At 40.6% G+C, this 27155-nt stretch overlaps 1 protein-coding gene across 4 annotated transcripts in view; it reads left to right on the top strand.

The window, feature by feature from the left end:
- sbf2 (SET binding factor 2) overlaps positions 1 to 27155 on the top strand; it is a 245236-nt gene that overhangs the window by 201732 nt on the left and 16349 nt on the right. Inside the window, exons 18-30 of one of the 4 annotated variants that reach the window (XM_061963987.1) lie at positions 13599 to 13769; positions 14368 to 14639; positions 16229 to 16401; positions 16656 to 16729; positions 20465 to 20660; positions 20791 to 20918; positions 21034 to 21209; positions 21394 to 21527; positions 21948 to 22149; positions 22299 to 22495; positions 22596 to 22736; positions 24015 to 24098; positions 25278 to 25352. In XM_061963987.1, the coding sequence (XP_061819971.1) occupies positions 13599 to 13769; positions 14368 to 14639; positions 16229 to 16401; positions 16656 to 16729; positions 20465 to 20660; positions 20791 to 20918; positions 21034 to 21209; positions 21394 to 21527; positions 21948 to 22149; positions 22299 to 22495; positions 22596 to 22736; positions 24015 to 24098; positions 25278 to 25352 (2023 nt within the window). Of the gene's footprint in view, positions 1 to 13598; positions 13770 to 14367; positions 14640 to 16228; positions 16402 to 16655; positions 16730 to 20464; positions 20661 to 20790; positions 20919 to 21033; positions 21210 to 21390; positions 21528 to 21947; positions 22150 to 22298; positions 22496 to 22595; positions 22737 to 24014; positions 24099 to 25277; positions 25353 to 27155 lie in introns of all 4 variants that reach the window. The other 3 variants (XM_061963986.1, XM_061963988.1, XM_061963989.1) reach the window with 3 other exon arrangements.

The raw sequence follows: 27155 nt of genomic DNA, 5'->3' as shown, positions 1-27155 counted from the left end.
GTTTTGCAAGACTTCTGAATCTTTATAAATTTTTCATTAAATCTAAGTCATTTGTTATATCAGTTTGCCTTATGTTAAATCTACTAAATTTTGCTAAAAAGAAGCATGTTAAAATATCTGATGTACAGGTGTTCCAAATCTTCTTTGACTATTAATGAATGTTCGCAATGCCATTGAGTTGATTGAAATGTGTAAGATTATTAGTTATTGATTTGTAACAACCGAACATCCTAATATTGATATATGTATATGTATACTTATATATGTATATTAGAGCTGTCAAAATTAACGCACTAAGGCAGATAAATACATAATCATTATTAATCTCAATTAAAAAAAGTCACTATTAAGCCATCTGCAGAACAGAATGACTCAAAATCCCTGAAACGTCTTCGGCAACGCTTGTGGGCAGTTGGTCGCGCATGCAGAAATGGGAAAGTTGTTGCGTTAGTGAAACGCTGCAGAACCCAACAAGTCAATATGTAAAACATTTGGCTATGTTGTTGGGAAATTTGAGTACTAAAAAAACATGACAAAGCAGTTTAATGACAGAAATATTATGTTCTCTCTGCAGAAATGACTTTATTTTCACCAAAACACTTGCATCTTAAAGTACAACATTAACAACACAAAATGAATGTTGGTAGCACGTTGTTGGTAGCACTGTTCCCTTGCCTCTATATTATTCAGGCCAGAGAACATAAGATATTCCCTTATACCACAGCTTACTGCTCCCACAAAATCCTTGCTCACTAAAGCCAGTGTGTGTTTAGTTTGTTTCCGTATGGTGAAGCTGAACACCTGATGTTTTTGACCCACATTCTCTGTTCATTCCTCAAACACATCAGCTTTTATTTGTCCCCCGAGTCCTCTTTAAGAATGCATGATGCGAATGTATGTACGATAGAAGTAAAGGTGAAACTGATTTGCAAAGTATTCATAAAATCTGTATTTTGCATGCATGGAACTAAATGTCTGTTGGTGGTAAAGGTTATCTTAGTTTAATGCAAGCTTTTGTATGCAAACCTTTGTTAAATCTGGTGAATGATATTTTGTTGAGTTGCTAAGGAGTTGTTCCTCTGGCATTTAATATTTAAAAATGGGTGCTCTTATCAAGAGATGAGTGGGTGTCAATGATATCTTAGTACAAACCCTGTTTCCATATGAGTTGGGGAATTGTGTTAGATGTAAATATAAACGGAATACAATGATTTGCAAATCATTTTCAACCCATATTCAGTTGAATATGCTACAAAGACAACATATTTGATGTTCAAACTGATAAACCTTTTTTTTTGCAAATAATCATTAACTTTAGAATTTGATGCTAGCAACACGTGACAAAGAAGTTGGGAAAGGTGGCAATAAATACTGATAAAGTTGAGGAATGCTCATCAAACACTTATTTGGAACATCCCACAGGTGAACAGGCAAATTGGGAACAGGTGGGTGCCATGATTGGGTATAAAAGTAGAGATTCCATGAAATGCTCAGTCATTCACAAACAAGGATGGGGCGAGGGTCACCACTTTGTCAACAAATGCGTGAGCAAATTGTTGAACAGTTTAAGAAAAACCTTTCTCAACCAGCTATTGCAAGGAATTTAGGAATTTCACCATCTACGGTCCGTAATATCATCAAAGGTTTCAGAGAATCTGGAGAAATCACTGCACGTAAGCAGCTAAGGCCGTGACCTTCGAGCCCTCAGGCTGTACTGCATCAACAAGCGACGTCAGTGTGTAAAGGATATCACCACATGGTCTCAGGAACACTTCAGAAACCCACTGTCAGTAACTACAGTTTGTCGCTACATCTGTAAGTGCAAGTTAAAACTCTCCTATGCAAGACGAAAACCGTTTATCAACAACACCCAGAAATGCCGTTGGCTTCGCTGGGCCTGAGCTCATCTAAGATGGACTGATACAAAGTGGAAAAGTGTTCTGTGGTCTGACGAGTCCACATTTCAAATTGTTTTTGGAAACTGTGGACGTCGTGTCCTCCGGACCAAAGAGGAAAAGAACCATCCGGATTGTTAGAGGCGCAAAGTTGAAAAGCCAGCATATGTGATGGTATGGGGGTGTATTAGTGCCCAAGACATGGGTAACTTACACATCTGTGAAGGCGCCATTAATGCTGAAAGGTACATACAGGTTTTGGAGCAACATATGTTGCCATCCAAGCAACGTTACCATGGACGCCCCTGCTTATTTCAGCAAGACAATGCCAAGCCACGTGTTACGTCAACGTGGCTTCATAGTAAAAGAGTGCGGGTACTAGACTGGCCTGCCTGTAGTCCAGACCTGTCTCCCATTGAAAATGTGTGGCCCATTATGAAGCCTAAAATACCACAACGGAGACCCCCGGACTGTTGAACAACTTAAGCTGTACATCAAGCAAGAATGGGAAATAATTCCACCTGAGAAGCTTAAAAAATGTGTCTCCTCAGTTTCCAAACGTTTACTGAGTGTTGTTAAAAGGAAAGGCCATGTAACACAGTGGTGAACATGCCCTTTCCCAACTACTTTGGCACGTGTTGCAGCCATGAAATTCTAAGTTAATTATTAATTGCAAAAAAAATAAAGTGTATGAGTTTGAACATCAAATATCTTGTCTTTGTAGTGCATTCAATTGAATATGGGTTGAAAAGGATTTGCAAATCATTGTATTCCGTTTATATTTACATCTAACACAATTTCCCAACTCATATGGAAACGGGGTTTGTATTTTGCATATAATGTACCTATGTTAACGTGCCACCACAGTAAATGTATAAGAAAAAATTAAAAGCCCCCAAGCAAATTTGATGACTTTCCCAGCTGAAACATTGTGCAGTCAATTCAGCCAGTTTTCCACTTCATGCAAAAAGTGACTCATTTAAAAATAAATAAGTACAATAATTATGCGTATTACCGGAATTATTATTTTAAAAATGTCCACTTTTGGTTTACCTAATCTATGTTTACCTTATTTTGGAACATTTACATTTGTACATCATGCTTTTACACAGTTATGTCCCATCAGGATGGGATTGTTTAGGTTTCTGACTTTCTAACTCCAGGACAAAATACCTTTTAAGGGGAACTGCACTTTTTTTTAAATGTTGCTTATCACTATCATCACTTCACTATCATTATGAAAGATATGATGATGAATTTATTTTTTTGCATTCTAAATATTAAATAAATGCGATCAAAAGTCAGCTTACAATGGAGTCTATGGGAGTCGCTCAATTCTACCTATAAAGCCCTTAAAAAAACATCCAAACACCTCCATTAGGATTTTATATACATAATGTAAGTGTGCATGTTCTGTAGTAACGGGCACATTCATAATAACATTTAATGTTTTTATGTAGAAACGGGCACATTTATAATATTTCATATTTACTTATTTTGAACATTTTAAGTATACGCGGCCCTGGACCTGGCTGGGGACCTATGGTTGGCGCTTTTAGAATGTTTTTTTATTGGATTTTGTGGGTGGAATAGAGGGCCTCCCATTTGCTCCGCTGTTAGCGCACGTTTATTTATGTTTGTTAAATTTTTGAATGCATTTTTTTTTAAATCCATCTGTCATGTCTTTCATAATGTTTGTAAACGATAGGCAAAATTCGAAAAAATGCAGTTCCCCTTTAAATACCTTTTAATTACCCCAATTTATGATCTCAATTTGTTCTACAAATGAGCTCATAACTCAAAACACCTGTATTTCAATACAACCCCACCCATCGGAATGAATTAAAATCTATTTAATTTTAATTAGTGACCCCGTAAGGGACAAGCGGTAGTAAATGGATGGAACCCCACCCCCAAAAAAAAAAAAAAACACCATAATTTGAACATGTCAAATGCCTTTTATAAATAGACAAACTTTTAGTTCAGAATTATTATATGTATCTTGGGGGTCCTGAAAATTAAATTCCAAAATTAGATCTCTAGAGCCACCTTTAAAATTTGAAGAAAATATAGCCCCTCTTACCAGTTTTACGTATCGACATGAAAACAGCAAGAGACGTCTACCATGACGGGACGCACACAAAAGTCTCAGTAACCCACACCTTAAAACGTTCAGGAAGTCTGCCATCTTGGTAAGATGTGGGCCAAACATTGCTTCATCAGCCATCATGTGAACCTCTAGGGTGTCATGGAAGTCATGCAGGCAGAGGAGCATTTTCCAACTGCTTTGTTGACTTATCCATTGGCCATGAGAAACTTTGGTACCCCGTTTGGCTCCAGAACTTCGCCTTCTTCCTTCACAGCCTTCCACAACAAATGACTCGTCATCAGTAGGTAGGTGCATCCTGAGTCGAGGACTCAATTTCCTTTGGAGCCGCGCATGCTAATGGGAACCACCAAGAGGGATTGTTCGCCCTTGCGCAGCGAGGTCTACCCCACTTCGACTTGGCCCATGCTCCACGGGTTGCACTGCTGGACACGACTCCCAATAGTCTGTTGTGTAGCTCAAATCCCGTTCAATCAGGGAGCCCACCTTGGCCAACTGTTTCACTGTGGTCACGATGCCCCGCAAACCACTGGCCAACATGGGATTCCAGGCAACGAGTATGCGGCGCACAATTTTGTCTTCCTCCATGTTAGTTCTCCACTTCAGGCAGAGGGCACGATTATCATATGCAAAATCTTGCTAGCTCTGATTAGGGGTTTGAAGGTTGGAGTGCAGCTGCATCTCAATCTCCGATTGGTAGTTGGTTGGCAAAAAGGCTTCAAGGAAGGATTTCTTAAATGTAGACCAGCTGGTTATCTTTCTGCGGGCTGCCAACCACCAACTCTTTACAGGACCTTTTAGAACGGCATTTAGTGTTCCCATCAGCTCAGCGTCAACTCAGACGTCAGAGTGCCAGAAAATGTTCACACTCTTCAATAAAGTCTGTGACGTCGGAGAAGCTTCTGGACTCTCCAAACTGGGGACATTCCATTTTGATAGGTGTTCTGGCGGTGACAGAATGTGTAATAGGGAAGGTGACGTCTATGCCAGGTGGGTGGTGGCTGGCTAATATAGCGGCTGCAGGGGTGAAGAAGCTAGCTGGTCGCCTAGACAGTCGAGTTTTAGCAACAGTCTTTTTTAGTTTCTCGCACCAACTTTCATTCCAATGACTCAGGCATGCTACGACAACTTGGTTGAATTTCCACATAGCTTTTCACCTCTTCAGCAATGGCCTCCGTCGCTGCCCTCAGTCCATTCTCCCAGTTAAGGGTTCTGTCCACCGCTTCCTTGAGTCTGTTCTCCAGAATGTCCATTCTTTGTTGAAGCATCTGAAGTTGCTCCATGACTGCTCCTGCTTCCACACCAGCCTTTTCACCCGCTGCCGCGTCCTGTCCGGACTGGTCAAAATACATAGATTCTTGTAAACTATTCAGCTCAGAAACAGCACTTTGATTAGGCCTTGTGGTGACATGGCGGAAGAGGTCAAAAGGGCGTAGTTGGGTCCTGGGCTGCCTCAGTGCCGTCAAGTCTTTCCTCTTCTTCCATCAGGCGCTGACTGCGAGTTGACTTTGCTCCAATGTAATTAATTATGTGTGAGTTTTTATTGTTGTATGTATCTGTCATGACTTGGTCCATGGGTTTAGTTTTTCCAGAAGGCAACGGAAAGTTGGCTCGGGCGAGACGGGAATGTGAGTACATATTTTATTTTTTACACTAACAAAGGACAAAAAAAAGAAGCAAACAAGGCGCGCACAGTGGCGGAGAACAAACTATGAAACCAAAAAGACTATAGCACAAAGGCAATTAACTAAGAACACGGTACAAAACACTTACTGTGGCATGGGACTGTGAACATGGCTTGAGGATAAATCAATCAATCAATCAATCAATCTTTATTTATGTAGCCCTAAATCACAAGTGTCTCAAAGGGCTGCACAAGCCACAACGACATCCTCGGTACAAAGCCCACATACGGGCAAGGAAAAACTCACCCCAGTGGGACGTCGATGTGAATGACTATGAGAAACCTTGGAGAGGACCGCATATGTGGGTAACCCCCCCCCCTCTAGGGGAGACCGAAAGCAATGGATGTCGAGTGGGTCTGACATAATATTGTGAGAGTCCAGTCCATAGTGGATCCAACATAATAGTAAGAGTCCAGTCCATAGTGGGGCCAGCAGGACACCATCCCGAGCGGAGACGGGTCAGCAGCGCAGAGATGTTCCCAGCCGATGCACAGGCGAGCGGTCCACCCCGGGTCCCGACTCTGGACAGCCAGCACTTCATCCATGGCCACCGGACCTGTGCCCCCCCCCCCCCTATATATGCTCTGCACAATAGTGTGCAGAGCATAAATGCGGATGTAGCCAGCAAGACAAACTGAAAACAATGAACTTAAATACTACAGACATGATTAGTGAAAACAGGTGCGTGACTCAAAACGTGAAACAGGTGCGTGACGTGACAGGTGAAAACTAATGGTTGCTATGGTGACAAAACAAGGGAGTGAACAACCAGAAACTAAAGAGTCCAATAACTAAACAAAACAAAATATGACTAAAACAAAAACATGATCAACACAGACATGACAGAACCCCTCCCTTAAGAACAGATACCAGATGTCCATAAAAAACAAAAAAAAAGAATGATCAATAATCATGGGAGGGTGGGTGGGGGACATGGCGGTGGGTCGCCAGACCACGTGTCCCCGCATCCACCGGGGCAAAGTCAAGTGGCGGCGGCGAGTGGAACGCCGCTGCAGCAGGCGAGGCGGGCGCCCAGGGAATGGCCACATTCGTGGCCGACTGGGAGGTGGGCACACTTGGCGTGGCGGGCGACCAGGTAGAGGCCATATCCGTGGCCGACGAGGAGGCAGGCGCGTCGTCATCGTGGCAGGCGTGGAAGCTGCAGATGAAGCAGGCAGCGAAGCTCGGCGTGGTGCGTCAGGCGGCGAAGCTCGGCGTGGCGCGTCAGGCGGCGAAGCTCGGCGTGTCGGGTCTTGGTCTTGGCATAGCGGGTCTTGGTCTAGGCATGGCGGGTCTTGGTCTAGGCGGGGTGGGTCTTGGTCTTGGCGTGGCGGGTCTTGGTCTTGGTCTTGGTTTGGGTCTTGGCGTCGTGGAGCTGCGACTGGCGGCACTTGACGTGGAGCTGCGACTGGCGGAACTTGACGTGGAGCTGTGACTGGTGGCACTTGACGTGGAGCTGCGACTGGCGGCACTTGACGTGGAGCTGCGACTGGCGGCACTTGGCGTCGAGCTGCGACTGGCGGCACTTGGCGTCGAGCTGCGACTGGCGGCACTTGGCGTCGAGCTGCGACTGGCGGCACTGGAGCTTGGCGTCGTGGAGCTGGTACCGGAGCTTGGCGTGGTGGGTCTTGGCGTGGTGGGTCTTGGCGTGGTGAAGCTGGTGCTAGCCTTGGTGCGGCGACAGGTACTAGCCTTGGTGCGGCAACAGGTGCTAGCCGTGGTGCAGCGACAGGTGCTAGCTTTGGTGCAGGTGGAGGTGGCCTAGCTGGGGGTTGCGGCTTGGCAGGCTGAAAGACCGGTGGTGGTGGCCGAAACGGAGGTTGCGGCTTAGCATGGTGATGCTGAGCCACCCCACCAGCACAGCTCCCGGCCCCAGCCGGGAGCTCCCTTTAAATTGTCCAAAAAGTCTATTTTCTTCTACCTGGGACTTTGTGGGTTAGAAAAAAAAAAATTGTGACATGGGTGTGGCTTGAGTCCTGGGGGGCGGAGAATAAAAAGAAAAAGAATTCAGAAAAAAAAAATCCTGGTCTTTGACGTCATCAGGGCGAAGCCGGGCTGGCTGCTGCTTGCTTCCGCCCAGAGGGGGAGGGGCTTGTGGGAGGGGCGTGTCCTGCCGGCTCGCGGAAGTTCTTCCTGACGTCCTTCGTCGGGAGCGGCGCTTCCGGAACTGCGCTGTGTCTCCGCAGTCCTGGGACCAAATGGAGTCTCTGTACTCCACGGAGGAGTAGCGCGGAGTTTCCTCTTCCATCACGCGCAGGACCGCCCAAGAAGCCTCATCCAAAACGTTTGCGGGAGAACTTTCTAGCTGGCGACATCTGTCAGGACTTGGACTTTGGCGTGGTTTGTTCTCCCGAGGTGCAAAAGATTTGGACCAGATATGACTTGCAGGTGAATACATATTTAATTTTACTATAACAAAAGGCACAAACTAAAGAAGCAAACAAAAGGCGCGCACAGTGGCAGAGAACAAACTATGAAACCAAAAAGACTATAGCACAAAGGCAATTAACTAAGAACACGGTACAAAACACTTATTGTGGCATGGGACTGTGAACATGGCTTGAGGATAAATAGTGTGCAGAGCATAAATGCGGATGTCGCCAGCAAGACAAACTGAAAACAATGAACTTAAATACTACAGACATGATTAGTGAAAACAGGTGCGTGACTCAAAACGTGAAACAGGTGCATGACGTGACAGGTGAAAACTAATGGTTGCTATGGTGACAAAACAAGGGAGTGAACAACCAGAAACTAAAGAGTCCAATAACTAAACAAAACAAAACATGACTAAAACAAAAACATGATCAACACAGACATGACAGTATCAATATGCATGTATTAAAATGTATGTAGAAAAGTAGTGACAAAATAGGTGTGTGTGTGTGTGCTACACTGCTCACTATGAAGGAGTTAAAAGTAGACATGTCCGATAATATCGGCCGGCCGATAAATGCGTTAAAATGTAATATCGGAAATTATCGGTATTATTTTTTTATTATCGGTTTCGTTTTTTTGTTTTTGTTTGTTTTTTTGTTTTGTTTTATTAAATCAACATAAAAAACACAAGATACACTTACAATTAGTGCACCAACCCAAAAAACCTCCCTCCCCCATTTACACTCATTCACACAAAAGGGTTGTTTCTTTCTGTTATTAATATTCTGGTTCCTACATTATATATCAATATATATCAATACAGTCTGTAAGGGATACAGTCCGTAAGCACACAATATTGTGCATGCTGCTGGTCCACTAATAGTACTCAACTTTAACAGTTAATTTTACTAATTTTCATTAATTACTAGTTTCTATGTAACTGTTTTTATATTGTTTTACTTTCTTTTTTATTCAAGAAAATGTTTTTAATTTATTTATCTTATTTTATTTTATTAATTTTATTAAAAAAGTACCTTATCTTCACTATACCTGGTTGTCCAAATTAGGCATAATAATGTGTTAATTCCACGACTGTAGATATCGGTTGATATCGGTATCGGTTGATATCGATATCGGTAATTAAAGAGTTGGACAATATCGGAATATCGGATATCGGCAAAAAGCCATTATCGGACATCCCTAGTTAAAAGTGAATTTGTTTTGTTTACAATACAAAGTTCCCTTTATTCTTGTATTCCCCTTGAGATGCTTAACAGTAAACAACAACAAAATAAAGTTAGCTGATACCAATGATATACTAAGCCCCGCTTTCTTGTACAAGCCACCACTCTGTAACGAACGCACCCACGTTCTCCGAGTGTCGCTGCCAAAACAGTAATTAAGGAGTCACGGCGACTGTAGGACCTGATATTCAGCTGGGAATGTATAAAACAACAAATAAAAGACATATGACCACTTGTGTTGGATGTGCGGTAACGTAAGTAAGCTGCAGCTTCCAACCTTACGTGCATGTCATGTACGTGACTTTGGAGACTGAGGGATACGTTTATTGTATAAACTTTGCGGGGTGAACTGTGCATCGGTGTTGTCATTGTATTGGCGGGTTACATGGATGAGAGGGGAGAGTTATTTATTAATGCGTGATTAATTTGTGTTGAATATTATATATTTAATATTATATATTTTTCGTTTATTTATTGTTTATTATCATTTATTGTTTAATACTTTCCCAGCTGAATATCAGGTCCTACCCGCGACTCCTCAACACCCTGAGAACGTGGGTGCGTTTGTTACAACATAACAGGCTCAGTACATGCCTGCACTAACGTTCAGCCACTTCAGTGACAACATGTACCATCTCTCATTCTTTGCGATACACATTTGACTTGTGTGATGATCTCCAGTTGATGCTTGAAGAACCTTGATGAACCTCGGGATCATGGCCACTAAAGTTCTAAACAATATCTTAGATCCTGATAGCCCTTTTGCTTTTGACTTACACACAGCAGTTTCTCCTTTCTTGCTTTTTTTGGTGGGTGTTGGCTCCCTTTGTCAACATTCCACCTTTAAATGAGTCAAGTCACTCAGCCATATTGGTCAGATAGTAGTATACTCCCCCTTTCTCCTTCAACTTTACTTCCTTGTTTTTTTTCTCCTCCCTCTTCCATTATGTTTCCCCTGACCTGTCTGATTAGTGTCTTGTGAGTGTCTCACTGTATTAAGAAGCGATGACCTGGGTCAAAATGACCTGCACATATCTCGGCATTCAGAAAAACACACCCAGGCTGAGTATAGACAGAATAGACACATTACCAGCACTCCCCACACATAAAGACACTCACACATCTGCTTTTAGACCCTTTGCATGCAGTATAGGAAGTTGTTCCAGAGCTTCTGAAGGACTATCCAGCTCTTTGTATTGGCGTCTGTTTATGGCAGTTTCATTCATATATTCAATGTCAATGTCTGAGCATATGTGTTTTGTAACTTAAAGGGGACCAATTATGCAAAACTAACTTTTCTTACCTACTATTACCTGTTTTTGTATATTTAGGATCTGAATAAGTCCCGAAAATGTTAAATCAAATCATAGAGGTATTGCAGACATATTTAAAAAACAGTCTTGCCTTCCTTCATACTTCTTCCAAATGAGCCGTATGGAATTTGCCCAATTTGTGACGTTTTTCCCACTTGTGACGTCAGCGGATATTTCTATATACTGTATGGTAGAGATTTACCCAAAGAACTTTGCGCGAGTCAGCCTTTGCAGTTCGACGTTGTACTCAATCAGCTTATTTTTTTCTATCCTCTTGTTGTGGGGTAGACTGGCTCCTACCATGCACATGCATCCTCCGTTGTTGCCATTTCTAATACAAGTAGTGTATAGTTCTAACTTATATCTGTCAGTAGACTCGATATGGAAGCGCTAAAAACTACAACATGGCTAATGAGGAGAAGATGCAGTTGAAGTAGAAGCACATAAATAAGAATGCCTACAAAATGGCGCATCCAGAAAGAGACGGTCAGCGCATTGAAAATGGTCTGTAAAATAAAATCAATGCAAAATTTGGACAAAATAACCACCATTGCATGTTATGTAGGCCACAAGGAGGTGCTTTAAATGTAAAAAATATATATATATATTTCACCCCTCTTGCACATATCCCCAGACTTCAGTGACATGCGGTGAACTAAACACCAGGTGAGGCATAGATACTTTTGGAGGTTTTTCTTCTTCTTTTTTTTGCTTAAATTCATATCATTGTTGATTTAGGTTGCACATTAAAGCAGTTTTTAGGGTTCGATCGAACCAAGGTTAAGAACCACTGCCCTAAAGGGACATGGAGGGAAAAAAATGTTTTGCGAGATCTCGCAAAAGGTTTTTTTCCTATGTCAGTGAACCAGAAGTAAAACAGACACAGCGATGGTGAACCGGAAGTGAAACAGACAAAGCGATGGAGGAGCCTACCCATCATCTGTGGGAGAAGTTTAATGATTTCTATTTTAGTATTGGCCTAACATATAAAGACATAGAATCATATTATGGCCCCACAACAGAGCACATGCAACCCGCATGCTCCCACTCCTTCATCGCTGTGTCTGTTTCACTTCCAGTTCACCATCGCTGTGTCTGTTTTACTTCCGGTTTACTGACATAGGAAAAAAACCTTTTGCGAGATCTCGCAAAAAGTATTGCGAGATCTCCCAAAAAGTATTGTGAGATCTCGCAAAAGTATTGCGAGATCTCCCAAAACATCCATGTCCCTTTAGGGGCTCCGTAGATCTCTTAGTAATGGTGTAATCTTGTTATGTGGAGTATGGAAAAGGACAAAAAACCACTCCCATTATCAATCGGGTCCTTTTTAATATAAATCACTTGTTTCATACAATATACAGTATACACTGTAGTAAATGGACCTTCTCCGTACCTCCATCAGTTTACAAAATGTAGAAGGAACAATTCATTTAAAAAAGGCTGAAGCAGGAACACAATGTTTTAGATTCTTTGTTTAGCTGGGGCGAACTTACGACCACTTTGTATTACATAGAGTTGTACATTTCTGTGTATCACATTGCATCAGCATAAGAAATTGTTTTGTCCATCTCTTTTTCTCGGAAAGTAAGTTCTCCGTTGCTTATGTAACAGAAGAAACGCATAATACATTGGTTGTTGGAGTGGCTTCAGGCCCATCATACTGATAATGAAGCTGATTTAATTCTGCCAGTTGTAAATCATTCAAAAAAATTCAACTGGCGGCCCAGGGGCCAAATCCGGCCTGGAAATAACACCAGATCGGCCCGCGAGTTCAGTTCAAAATGCTTGGAAGAGACTAACATATTTGCAGCAGATTCCTAAAAAGTTAGAGTATTGTCATGTAGAGGATCTTTGACTATCTTTTTAGCAATAGGTCCTTAAAAACAGCTGAGCGCTCCTGTTATATACTGTAGATAGGGTTATTTTTAGTAATTCTGACAAAATTAATAGACAAATATATATATTGTATATATATTACTGAGAACCACCAACCTCTACATATTCTGGAATCTGAATATGTAGAGGATGCTGGTTCTCAGTAATATACAAAGTAAGGATTATAGTGAAGGGAGAAGCCGGCCCCCAGTTCTTAGCTTAATGGAGATGTAGCCCCTAGAACAATAAAGTTGAATAGCCATGTTGTAAACACTGTATAACAACTAATTAGGAAATAATCGCTGAAGTGAACATGACAATCTCGGCATAGGGTCTAATTCTGGGGTGAAAGAAGTCAGAGGTTAATCTTCCCTGGTATTTACATTGTGACGACATTGACATGGACAACGTTTTGTCTCACAGTAGTATGTTTTGAGGGGTTCTTCTACATCACATTGTAGTGTTCCACCCTGTCAGCCAGATTTAATGCCTGAAGCCAAGCATCACACATTCCCTTCCCGGTTTGTTTGTGCAATCAGCAGGTGCTTTAGTCTTCAGGCCACACTTGTTAAAGACATTAGCACTGTTTCGAAATACCCCAGAGTTTGAAAGACCACTTACACATCCTTATATTTCCACAGGTTACAATTCAGTGATTGATTTCACTTTTAAGTCATGGCGGATTTGATTCACGTTTTTCCACTTCTTTTAGGCATGAACAGCTGTCAGTGTCATCACAGATAAAGTAAATTAGATACTGTATGTGGATGCACGAGATAACACCAATCATCATCCATCTTTTTAATACATGATTAAATAGAAATAGTCACCTTTTTGTATAATTGGTTCAGACAAAAACATTATCTGGTTCTTAGGAATGAATAGCTGTACTGCATGTATTTTTGTACTGTGTCTGGATTAGTTAGGGTACCCTAAACATACTGTACATATTCTTAATCACCAAAATAACAAATAGATTTAAATGTTTATTGTCAGTAATAACATCTTTTGAATCCTGTAGTTGCTGTAATGTGAAAAGTAACCAATCAAAGAGTGTGCGTAACGTGTCGTTAATTTACGGTAGGTGTTTTTTTTTGCAGAAACTGGTTGCTGGGGTGAACCAATTTGCTTACACCTGTATTCAAGACCACCCCATTTGGACCAACCAGCAGTTTTGGGAGGCCACTTTCTACAGCGAGGTCCAAAACCAGATCCGAGCGCTCTATCTCAACACCCCTGAGGAAAAGTGGGGCATTGCTGCCAGAATGAAGGTAAGAAATATTGTGCTTGTTTGCATAAGACACTCTCAAATCTGATTTTTTTTTCCACCAATGACTTTGAAGCTCTACCGTTTTCTTTTATCGCCAGCGACAACTTTTAACAACTATAATGTCAAAGATCCAAACTTTTGTGTGCACATCACCTACTACTACTACCGCAGGAGAAAGGGGCAGTGTGAGAAGTAATGCATTTGGATGACACAAGACAGCCCCCTAAACCTGGCCGCACTAAACATGACTGTTTAGAGAGGGCTTTAGGTGTTTTCTAATCATTGATCCTTTGGATTAGACATGTTAAGACACATATAAGTTGTTTAATTCTGTGGTACAAATAAAATTTAAAAGGATCATGTGTTTTATTTATCTAAATATATTTTTTACTTGTTTACAACAAAACTACGGAAGAGTTTGCAGCATTTGAGTGTTGCATTTCAAACAATCTAGCTTTGTAAGTTAATTGCTTAATTAACAAAAGAAGACATGTAAAATATGTAATACACTACTTTCAACTGTTTCATACTGACCAGCTATCTGATTTAGTAATAGCAGCAAGTATGGGAGTCCAAAAAAATTACATTGAACATTTCAGGATGTGGGCACAGTGCCTGTGGCGGGCAGAGGAGAGAATCAGACGGCTATGGACCTGGCTGCCGAGCAGCTGCGCTTGTGGCCAAGTCTGAGCAAAGAGAAGCAGCAGGAGCTGGTGAAGAACGAGGAGAGCACCGTGTTCAGCCAGGCCATCCACTATGCCAGCCTCATGGTCTACCTTCTTGTTCCTTTGGACACAAGCAAGAACAAATTGCTTCGCAACACGCCTGCCACTGATTGGGAAAGCGGAAGCAACAGCATCGTTACCAACAGGTCAGCATACAAAGGTTTCACTAGCTGAGGTCTAGTGCATTGCTGATTTTAAAGTATTATTGAGTATGTTGAGATTTGAGTACCTATTGAAGTTTAATATATAAATTATATCAGTGTATTAAGTATTTTAAGAGCATAGGAAGTGTTTATAAATGTGTGAACGCTGTATAGAGTGTGTGAAGGGGCTTATAAACACTTTAATTTATTTTTAATATTCATATAAATCATAAAATAAAAAGTGTCCCTTCTTTTCAAAAAAATCCTTACCATGGTGGGATCCTAAACATAACCTCTGCAATTATTAAAAATCAGAATCAGAAATCAGAAATACTTTATTAATCCCTGAGGATAAATTAAGAAAATTAAGAGGAAACACTGTACGTTATTTTGTGATGTTAAATTGATGTGTTAAACTAATAGGTAATGTGTTGTGTCTCCAATCACTGGTTGCTGTACAGCAGAAGTATTGAGTATTGTTGAATACATGTAAGGTACATCCATCAGTGTTATTTAGAAGAGGTCATAACAGTAATATCTCCTGGTTTGGATGGGTGTGTTCCAGTGTCAAAGTGATGAGAAGTGTGTGTTAGGGTGGAGGTAATGGAAGTCACTCACGTGTGCCAAATAGTACTCAATATGTTTTCCGTATCCTGTTCGCATTCAGTCTGAGCTGCTCTCGAGACATTGCTACTGCACAAAATAACGCAACCTTCAGCCCTTTGGGTGTCATCAATAAGCCTGTTCTGTACTCAACCCAAACCAAACAATCACTCGGATTTCTCCTGTGCACTGGGAAATAAATATTTTTTGAAGAGGCTAGTTTGTTGCCAAAAACACTGAGGAGAACACAATGTTCGCATATTATGTGCATGGTATCTACAGTTTCTTCCCCCAGATGTCAGTATTTGATTCTTAAAACTCCCTTAATATGTAACATTTTATTATTTGTTTAAAATTTAAGAGAGGACAACTAAGAATTTGTTTATGTATATATTTGCTCTTATTTGTTTTTGGGGCCCGAGCAGCAGAGCACTGCAAGGACCCAATTGAAATTGATGTGTTTTTTAGGATTGTTGTTATTCTCCCCGTTTCAACGACTTTTTGAAGCCCTTAGCATGCTTTTTCATTTTAACTCTAAATGTGTTTGTTTTTAAGGACATTTGGACCCTGCCACTCACTAGTGAGGATTTAAGACGGCAGTTTACTTCATGTGAAACATTTCCAACTGACAATAGATTAATCCCAGCAATACACATCATAAAAATTTATTAACTCGCTGGAGTATAAAGACAATATAACATACATCCATGAACGTGGATGCATATGCAAAAGTGCAATATATTTATCTGTGCAGTAATCTATTTATTTATATCTGCACCTTATTGTTTTTTTATACTACCATGAGCTAATGCAACAAAAATGTGTGCTTATCTGTACTGTAAAGTTCAAATTTGAATGAACATAAAAAGGAAGTCTAAGTCTAGTCTACACGTTGCATGTGCCAGGCTCGCTGCTAGCTTTTGTCAACACAGCTCCTGCTTCTCCCCTTGGATATTCATGCTTTTCATCACATCATTTACCGTTTATAGCATCGCCGGCAGCGTTGCTGAGAGCTTTGACACAGAAAGTGGGTTTGAGGATTCGGAGAACAGCGACGTGGCCAACTCTGTTGTCAGATTTGTGGCTCGCTTCATTGACAAAGTGTGTACAGAGAGCGGCGTAACCCAGGAACACATCAAGAACCTCCACAGCATGATCCCAGGTATGTCACGCACCATGTTCATTCACGCAGCTGCTGTTCTAATTCCCTCAGCTTTGTGCAGTGTAACTCCTGCTGGTGTGTATTCTCAGTAACACCTCTGAGCTGATTAACTCCTGTTAAATGTCCTTAAATCCTCTAAATACACACACTGGTTGTGTGACTGTGTGTAAGTACGGTACATGTTCCTGTACCCCTTCTGTGTGTGCACTGGTATGCTGGCTGCCAGGTAATTGACCTCATCCTCTGACCCACAGGCATAGTTGCCATGCAAATAGAGGCTCTTGAGGCAGTTCACAGGGAGAGCAGGAGATTACCACCCATTCAGAAGGTGAGAAATACTCAATATTGCATGGCATGACCCTGGAAATGTCTTCGATAAATGTACTAGTATAACATTTTATGAAATGTGGCTCAATCTGAACCAATGCTCCTAAGACTGCCCCAACACAATTAAATACTATTAAAAAAAAGACAAAATTAAGAACAATACATTAGTACATCAGCAACCAACAAGAAGAGTATGAATATCAAAAGAAATGTTTCCAACATTAGGCAAAATAAATCGATAGTAGTAGTGAATTGGGAATTAAGGTAGGTTAAATAAACTGGTGGCAAATAAATCTGACTAATACCACACAGTTGTGAATTCAACCCTTTTGGCTTTTATTCTGTTTCCTGCGAGTGTGCAGCAAGATAAAGACTGTGTTCTTGTAAATATGTGACTCGGTATTTTGAACCCTGCTGTACTTTTACTTTTCCTGCCAAAACGTGGTAATCCTTGTTGAACGCACTTGTACACACAGACAAACAGCATCCCAGTACTGCCTTGCGACCAACCTGGAAGCTGTGGTGAGCTGTCTGCTGAACTTTGTGGCTCATTCCAAGCTGGATTGCTAGCTGCAAGAAGCATGCCAAATACTAAAAAGTATCCAAACAACAATAACACCGGCCTCATGACGAGTCAGAGTATTTATAATGGCAGCACTGATTTTTTAAAAGAAAATGCAAGGAATGCATTTAATATGCAGTCTAATACCTCTTTAAAACCTCTGACCGAGTTTGAACAGGGTTATTGGACCAATGTTCAACTCTAGCAAGTTCAAACTGAGTGAGTCAACAAGAGGATATCTCGGGGTCCCAGTTAACTCTCTGAATGAGAGTGATTGGCTTTGCTTGACACATTCAATGGGCAACTGACTGTACTACATATACACACAATGTGAACAACATGATAAGCTGGTACAGTTGTCTTTTTCTCCCTACACACTAAGGGCCTGATCTACTACGATCCAAATAACGCGCTCAGCAGCATGTGAAAACTATAACATTTTGGGTACTATTAGTGGGCATGTTGCGTGTGATCTACTAAGACCGCATGTATATTTGATAACAAGTGCAAAAGTGGGACAGCACCTTATTTAAATTAAGTTTTTGCCTGTACTACCGGCTAGATATGGGAATCTTTGGGCACCTCACAATTCGATTCAGGTTCTTGGGGTGACTATTCGATTCTGAAGCAATTCTCAATTCAACACGATTCGTGTAATATACTGTATTATTTGGTGTATAAATTTAATACAACCTTTTCAAAAAGCTCCTCTTGGCTGCTGTTGTATGACATAGACGCGCAGTGTTGGCCTAAAAAACTTTTTTTAATATTTTTTTTTTATATTTTACTTACAAAAATCAGAGAATGTTAGTTAATCTAATTGTGAACTAACATTCTGTGACAAATGTTAGTTTGTCACATCTATTTGAAAATAAAGCAACTCCAACCTAATCCTATCTTTACAATACTTTAGAAATTTACAAAGCAATTGAGAAGACATACAAATACAAAACTAGACATTTTATAAAAGCAAGTGTATCAGTAATAATATCAATATTAGTTGTTAAATGTTTTTAATCAAAACATATATTCTGTATTTATGAATATTTTTTTAAAGAAATTCTCAAATTATGGATTGATTTATAATCAGAATAAATAAAAATCGCAATTTAGATGTGAATTGATCTTTGAGCACCCCTACTGCCAGCATTGTGCCCTTGAACACACTCATTTCCCTTCACATTCACGTTATCATGCTCTCCAGCCTGTGCTGTCTTGCAGTGTTAAACAAGAAGCACATCTACAACATTTACCACCTTTTCTGCCATATACTATTGCAATCAAGACAGACTATTCTGCACTCTGCAGGAAAGCAGTGGACCCAACATTCAAGCGTCTGGAATGATCCAAACGCAAGAAAATTTATGTTGTAAGCCGTTTTTTCATATAGGTGATATGTTATATTTACTAAATGACAAATCAAACTTCTTTGAGAGAGAAAAAAACGCAAGCAGACACCAAAACGCTTCAATTCAGTTGCTTTAAATCAGCCCCTTAAGTCATCCAGCAGCTATAAAATTATATTGCTGAATAGACGATGTGTCTATTATTATTTATTTCTGCAGACAGTCCATATACTGACATGCACACATAAGATGAAGGCTTCTCTTTCTAGCTGTCTTTGCAGCGTGCTCGCCTCTTCTTCTCACAGTCATGTAGGCATAACTGTCAGTTTGCACATAAATGCAAAATAGCGCCCCCCACTACAGTTTTAGTCTAAATCAATCAATGTTTATTTTTATAGCCCTAAATCACAAGTGTCTCAAAGGGCTGCACAAGCCACAACGACATCCTCGGTACAGAGTCCACATAAGGGCAAGGAAAAACTCACCCCAGTGGGACGTCGATGTGAATGACTATGAGAAACCTTGGAGAGGACCGCATATTTGGTAACCCCCCCCCCCTCTAGGGGAGACCGAATGCAATGGATGTCGAGTGGGTCAGACATAATATTGTGAGAGTACAGTCCATAGTGGATCCAACATAATAGTAAGAGTCCAGTCCATAGTGGGGTCAGCAGGAAACCATCCCGAGCGGAGACGGGATATTGCATGTGCTAAATGATTACATTTGCATTATATCTTCCTAGTATTGTGGGCACTCTGATAACCAACATATATTCTACATATTAATGAACACAGACGCGCTAAATTAATTGCGCTCTCTATTTTGCTCACTTAAGAGACGCAATCCTCTGCGCACAAGCTTTGTAGATCTTCTTTGCGTGTGCTATCAAGTTTGCACGTGTTTCGCAAACCTTTAGTAGATCAGGCCTTTAGTCAAGGAATATAACATTAAAAGTACGCAACCCTGGCATATATTAATGAAAAATTCAACAGTTGAAAACTGACAACAGAGTTATGAGACTGGTTCCAAAGCTGCTATGATCCCAACACAAGCTGGTTAGTGTGTCAGTGTGACAAGCCTGCATGCTATAAAATGTACCCATCAGGTACTTCACTTTATATTTTAGATTTTTATGGTGGTGAATGCTTGAGGGTTTTCTATTTGGCTGCTAAGGTGCTGAATGTGTTTTTTGCAGCAATATATTAATCAACCTCAAGTAATAGGCAAAACAATGAATGCCTGCAGCTTACAAAATAAATAAACTAAAATGTATTTTATTTCCAGTCAAGGAAGTGAGCATGCGAGATAGCCCATGTTTTTAAATGGATTAAGATTTTTTTTTTTTATTATTTAATTAGATTTATTTTGAAATTACATGATAAAATAAAATAATTATGTTATGAATTCTTGCGTGCCTCTTGTCAAGTTGTTTTGAAATGCTGTCTAAGGCGTTGTATGCTTGCTTGTTTTTCGAAGGTGACTTGCATGTGAAGCTAAAACACATCAAACATTGACTTGCCATTATAATTATTTTGAAGCATTTGCAATACTGAAGTTTTCAGCTGATGCATGCACTATAAAGACAAAAGTATTTGGACGTGTGATCATTGGACCGACACAAAGCAAAAAGTGATGAACATGTAGTTAGTCCTCCTTTTAGCGCTTAAATGTCTTTCATTTTTGTCGGAATACTTACTGTGTGCGTGCTTTTGTCTATATAGTGTATGTTTCTACTTTTGATACTGTAATACTAGACTACAGGAATCAACATCTAGTAGCATTTTGTTGGGTTTCTGGGGTTTATTTTTTTACATGTCTTCCTATCAGCCTAAAATTCTACGTCCAGCGCTGCTTCCTGGAGAGGAGTTTGTGTCAGAGGGGCTAAGGGTCCTTCTGGATCCTGATGGCAGGGACGAAGCCACCGGAGGCCTACTGGGGGGGCCACACATCCTACCAGCAGAAGGAGCACTTTTCCTCACTACATACCGCATCATCTTCAAAGGCATCCCCCATGACCCACTAGGTAATTTCACTATGTCTACTTTTGTGATACAACAAAGCATCATTAAATACTATTGTAGAATATAATAGGCAAAATACAGTCATGTGAGGCTCTACTGCTTGAGGTACCTGAGCCTTGGTTGTGTGTTCAGTGGGGGAGCAGGCAGTGGTCCGAGCTTTCCCAGTATCCACCTTGACCAAAGAAAAGAAGATCAGCATCCAGAACCAGCTGCAGCAGAATATGCAGGAAGGTCTCCAGCTCCGCTCTGCCTCCTTTCAGGTCAACACACTGCATGTTTCTCCTTATTTTACCACAATTTACATACACAGCACTATGCATGAATATTGTTCTGCCCTTGCTTGTTTAGGAAAGGTTTGTTTAAAATGTGTTGCAGTTAATAAAGGTGGCTTTCGACGAAGAGGTGAGCTCTGAGGTGGTGGAGATGTTCAGGAAGCACCTGCAGAGGATCCGCTACCCACAATCCATCTTTAGCTCCTTTGCATTTGCTGCAGGGCAAACTCAGCCTCAGCTTATCCTTCCAAAGCAAAAAGAGAGGAACACTGGCTTTAGGTTTGTGGGTTATCTCCACCAACTCATAGGGTTGTCAAGTATTTTACAAAACTGAATGTGCATTCCAGTAGGGAATCGTATTTGAAAATCTGGTACTGTTTTAGCTCAGCTAGAGGTGGTGGACAGTTTTTATGTGTGGAAAAACATGTAAATTGAGTTGCTGTCTGCTGTGTTGTCCCAGCAGAACGCTTTCCAAAACTATTGTCAAGGGAGCCAAAAGAGCCAGCAAGATCACAATGGGTCGTGGAAGCCAGACCACACTAAAGAGGAATGACAGAGGAAGCAGAATGACTTGGCATGATGAGGATGACATTTCAAGTAAGAGGAATAATGCAAGTAAATACAATAGACATGGGAATGCACTTTAATACTGATAGGGAAAATGTAATTTGTTGATATTGATGTTATTTTTTTCCTCTAACTGTTTTTAATGGTTTTGGGGAATGTCTTAGAATGTTCTACACTTGTTTATGATGTCTTTTTGCGCTTCAGACTGAAAATCTTGACTGAATCAATAGTGCCTCTGGGGGTTGCAGCCAAGTAGTGCACTCCATTTTGCCTCAGTGTCTTCAATTTGGGACTCATCAACAATCAATTCCATGCAATTGAAATAATTATTGATGATCAATTAATGGATTATACCCAGCCCTAATGTATACTTATGTGATTTGTGTTCTTGAAATTAATATATTGAAGTTGAAATGTTAGCATCAATGCAATATTTTCTTTTTTCTTCAGTATCAGATGATGGAGAGCCACCATCCAGCAGCACTTTGAGAGCATCTGAGAAGTCCACCATGGAGCAGCTGGTGGAGCAGTCTTGTTTCCGTGACTACCAGCGACTAGGCTTCGGCACTATCACAGCCAGCTCATCCCGCTCCAAATCGGGCGAGCAGTTTAGAATCACAGCTGTCAATAGGCTTTATTCTCTCTGTTGCAGGTACGCCACCTCCACACCAAATGTCCAATGACAAGTCCTCTGTAAAGTGACAGACAAGTGTTTGGCTTGTTAAATGAAGTTCAAACCAAACCTGTTACACATACGCTGCTCTGTATTACTCTCCTGAGTTGTATTTGCTTTTGCCTCAGTTACCCAGGGCTACTGGTGGTTCCCCAGGCCATACAAGACAGCAGTTTACACAAAGTGGCACGTTGCTACAGACACAACCGTCTGCCAGTCGTGTGTTGGAAACATCCCCACACTAAAGCTGTGCTGCTCCGCTCAGGAGGCTTCCATGGCAAGAGTGTTGTGGGCTTGTTTAAGTCACAGAACCCCTCTTCAACAGGTGAGACTGAGTGTCAGTGTATGCAAGAGATGCAAATATATTGCCTTTTTTTAATGCAAAATATGTTTTCGTCTAAATGACAAACTGTGTTCTAAACCAGCGCCTGCATCGTCATCTGATTCATCCAGTAGCCTTGAACAAGAGAAGTACCTGCAAGCCATCCTCAACTCCATCCCTATTTACTTCAAGATGAACGGCCATGACACGCTGTCTAACCGCTCCATCATAGGCCTTTCACCAGGTATTCTTTATGCATGGTTATGTTCACGTACTGCTTTCTTTTGATGACCACTTCATTCCCTCTAGCCTCATCTTTCCCCCAGGTCATATCTAGAGATACAAATAATAAGCTTTACTTATGTGGTTTACCTGTGTTTGGTTGGTGACCAGTCAGCTGGGACAGATATAAAGAATAAGCACAGTGTAAGAAAAGGCCAGGTGTATTTGCAGTGCGCCTTTTAGTGGAACTGAATAATAAGGCACCAATTGCAAGACAAAAACATAGCCCACAATAAACAATGATTGATTGATTGATTGATTGATTGATTGATTGATTGATTGACAATAAACAATAAAATGTCTCATCCTGTTCATGCATTTTGTTGTCATCATTGACAAAGAACTAATTAAATCGGGATGAACAGACAACTGGTGTCTTTGAAACTTTCTGTGCAATCATTTAAAGAAAATGGCCATTGCCATAATCTTCAGAGTTGTATTTTTAGAGCCTGTGGGGCAGATGTCATATTGCCTGACTGCTGGCCACTTCCACCTGACCGGAATGTGTGTGTGTGTGTGTGTGTGTGTGTGTGTGTGTGTGTGTGTGTGTGTGTGTGTGTGTGTGTGTGTGTGTGTGTGTGTGTGTGTGTGTGTGTGTGTGTGTGTGTGTGTGTGTGTGTGTGTGTGTGTGTGTGTGTGTGTGTGTGTGTGTGTGTGTGTGTGTGTGCGTGTTGTGGTAAAAACTTTTTCTCCATGGCTAAGAGGTCATGTTTGACTGCTGACTTGCACTTTTTTCCAGAATTATTTTTGTTCACTCTTGGCTTTGTCATCATTCTTTTTCCCTGATGTGTTTTGGCCGGTCAATGCTTATTTTATACCTAATTAATGTGTGTGTTTGTTTACGTGTGAGTTTTTGACAATGAGTCAGTGTAAAATAAAAAGGGTAGCTGATATTTAGTAGAATATGGAAGGAAACATGTACAATAAACGGTTATGCAAGAATTACAGGTCACCATTCTACCCATTCATCTCGTGAGACTTTTCAAAGATAATGTTTTTCTTTTGCTCTCATGAACAAGCAAACACTTTTAATGTTTGAAACGTTTAAGCCATATCTGATTTGGTTTAGGCAGCATATTGAACATTCATACTAGTACTGTATTTGTCACTTGCTGATAAAAGGAGAATACTGTACATTTGACGTCATGCCTTTTGGCTTGTGCCAAATGGAAAATAACAATGTTGGCTTGTGTTTGTATTCACCTTCTTGCATAATGCGCGAATGTTATGTCCGCCCTAGGCAGCGAAAGGAGAACATCCAGAATGCCAAAGATGACTCCCGTCCATTTAGACATCCCATTTTCAAACAGCTTTACCAGAGGAGGTGAGTGTCACAGAATGTTCTAAATTAAACAGCCGTATTGGCTTTAGAGCTGCATTACATCATAATGTGCAGTTTGAGGAGTGATCAAACAATATTTGTAAAAACTGAGTTTCCGGATTATAACTATAGTTTCAGAGGGCTCCTGTATTTTTCTTGCATCGTGTTGGCAAAGGAGCATTACTGTTGATGTAATCACAAAAATGTGAATCTTCCAGAGGAGTACTGAATGTTTTGTCTTGGCTTAATGGCTTTATGCTTGGTGTCGATGCATGTCTGAGAAGTTAGTCACTGTTTCAGATCAAGGTTAAAGAAAAAAAATGTCAGACTAATTCTTAAGTACAGGGAAGATCACATATACGTTTAAGTGTTGCCTCTGTTTACCTCCAAGAATGCTTGCCATGCCAAGAAAATGTCAAAAATTAATGAGTTTCATTTATCTTACATTTTACAAACTTGTGAAATAGGTCATTATGTTGCCTAATTCTCCCAACACATTCTTTTTCAAATCCAAACTGACCGTTCCAAAGGTGGCGGTAACATTAATCACGGCAGTAGGCTACAGTACACAGTCCACTTTCCAATTAATAGCCACATTCCTGCATTAGTTCCTTGTAAATTGACAGTGTGACCTTTCAAAATATGTAGCCCCATTCCAGAGCAATTTTAATGTGTGCCTGACATAGCGACTCAGGAATAAATGAAGCAAGCAAGGGTGAGCGTATGAGATTACTTTTAAGAAAGCTTGAAGTAGTGTTTCTAAATTTGTTTTACTATATGTGGAAGAAAGCTTCAAAACTAAATAATCCTATCAGCCACCAGACAAGCATGCATGTTGCAGCATTAAATATGTTTTCAGCTCTGTAAAGTTTAGTTCACAGTGAGCTTTGCCTTAAAAAACCTGCATATCAAACAGTTTCATTTTAAACTGTGTGAAGAATGTAACATCACATCTACAACATAGGCTCATTACTATACGGACACTAATTTCCATGCATGCTGACAGTCATTCTTTGACTCATTTTAAAATTGAAGGCTTGACATTATTTTAAGTAACCTTCAGCTGTAACTCTCCATTCAATCATGCATGACCATATGTGGTGTGTCAAGCTCAAATGTTTATATGACGTTGACATTATTTTCCATGTTCATCTTGACCACCTCTACACAACCCCCACCCAGTGCTTGAGTACAGAGATAAACTATTCACTCACTCAAACCAAAAACCTACCAGTAAGGAGTGCATCCACAACCAAGGTAGAGTGAATCTGCCTCGCCTCCCTTTCTTCTTTAAGCGCTCCGTCTCATTATGACACTTCATCATCTTTTCTCTTTCAAACTAACCAGACCCTGGGCATATCGCCATTCTCAAAACTCCCTCTGAGCCACTAATGACTAAACATCACTGGAGTGAAAGAGTGCACCTCTGGAAGCTGCGGTTTTTCACAAACCAAAGTGGTCGTTCTGATCTGGCCCTATCCATGGCTAATGTGTTGGCTCAGCACGGCCAACTGTGGTCAGTTGGAAGCCAAGTGCAGAGTGCGGCGTAAAAGGAAGCAGTTTATCCTGGTAGACCGTCATGAATCAAATGAAATGAGGCACCTCTGATCGTGCAAGCAGTTTAGTGAAGACAGCCTGGATAAAGTGTAAATATAACTGCAAAGGAATAACTCATTTTAGTCCTTGCAGCAATGCAATTAGGTAATAAACACTGATTGGTAGTAGGATTTATCAATCAATCTTCCTGTCCTGGATGATTGTTAGCTTGACAGCTTCTTTGGAATGATATCCAAAATGTTTTTGGTCAGCACTCTTGTAACAATTATGAAAACATTTTTAAGGATTTGGACTCTACTTGTTATTTGATGAAATGAGAATGTTTCATAACTTTGGACTTTTTACTTTTACAGTATCTGTTAGTTTACCTTAAATCTTAATTCTTTATTTTACCAGGAAATTTCTCAGTTCTCTCTTTGAACAGTTAGGGGAATGTCCTTTATTGTTAATATGATTTTTCACAAAGCAAGCTTCAATATGTTGATATGGCAAGCTATCATGATTAACCTTACAATACTATTACCGATATGCTTGAGCCGAGTATCATGTTTTTTTCCGGTATAAACTTACTTCATCGCTCCTTGTGAGAGGTGAGATTGAAAAAAATTAATAAAACTTCAATGGGACTCCTATGTAAAGTGAATAGAAGTATTTGGATTCCATATACTAGTAATACTCTGCATGAGTTCAACTGTTTTTATTACCGAACGTGGCTGTGTTGGCCTGTTGTCAACACCCTACTCAGAAGTCGGCTTCATCTCTCGTCTCCGAATTAATTATTGGTTGACTCTGTAGTTATTTGCTATCTAATAATGTTACACCAATAGCTCTTATATTTTTCTTCACCCACTGGCTCATCTGTGCCAATAATGATAACATTTTAAATGCGCTCCTCGCTTAACATACTAGGTTGCGCTATTGCAGTTTGTACTTTGGTTAAATTATGCTGAAAAATATAAACTATGAAGATTTGTTTATTTTTGTATCACCCCTATCACACACAGCCATATCGAGATATTATCATTTTCATCAACCATGTATTCGTTATGGTATTGTATCGTGAGGTACCCTGATTTTATCAGCCCCAATTGTCACTGCTTGCTATGATGGTCAAGTGTCTTAATACATTTTACTGTTTGCATAGGATAAAATAAAGGCTGAAGTTGAGTTTTAGAAGTAGGAATTACTGCATGTGAAATCTCCTTCCTCTTAGTGTGAGTTTTCGAACACTTCGCATGCTGTTTTAGAGAAACTTCTAGATTTGTTGACGTGCTTAAAAAAACAATCCCTCGCTCTCTGCTTCTAATCCACCACTGCCTATTTCATGGTACAAACTGCTTAAAGAATGAAGGTGTTTACACAATCGCTTGTGCTGCTGTGCATGCAAACGGCATCTGCATGTGTTGTTCATCACTCAGTCTTAGTTTGTTTGACAGCATGTGTACATCCCAGGCATTGGATCGGGACAGCGTGTGTTATGTGTGCTCTGAGTTTTATTTGCGT

Source organism: Nerophis lumbriciformis, linkage group LG06 (assembly GCF_033978685.3).
Source record: "Nerophis lumbriciformis linkage group LG06, RoL_Nlum_v2.1, whole genome shotgun sequence".
Taxonomy (NCBI): Eukaryota; Metazoa; Chordata; class Actinopteri; order Syngnathiformes; family Syngnathidae; genus Nerophis; species Nerophis lumbriciformis.
Note: the sequence above shows the minus strand (reverse complement) of the source record. Positions and strands in the feature narration are given on the sequence as shown.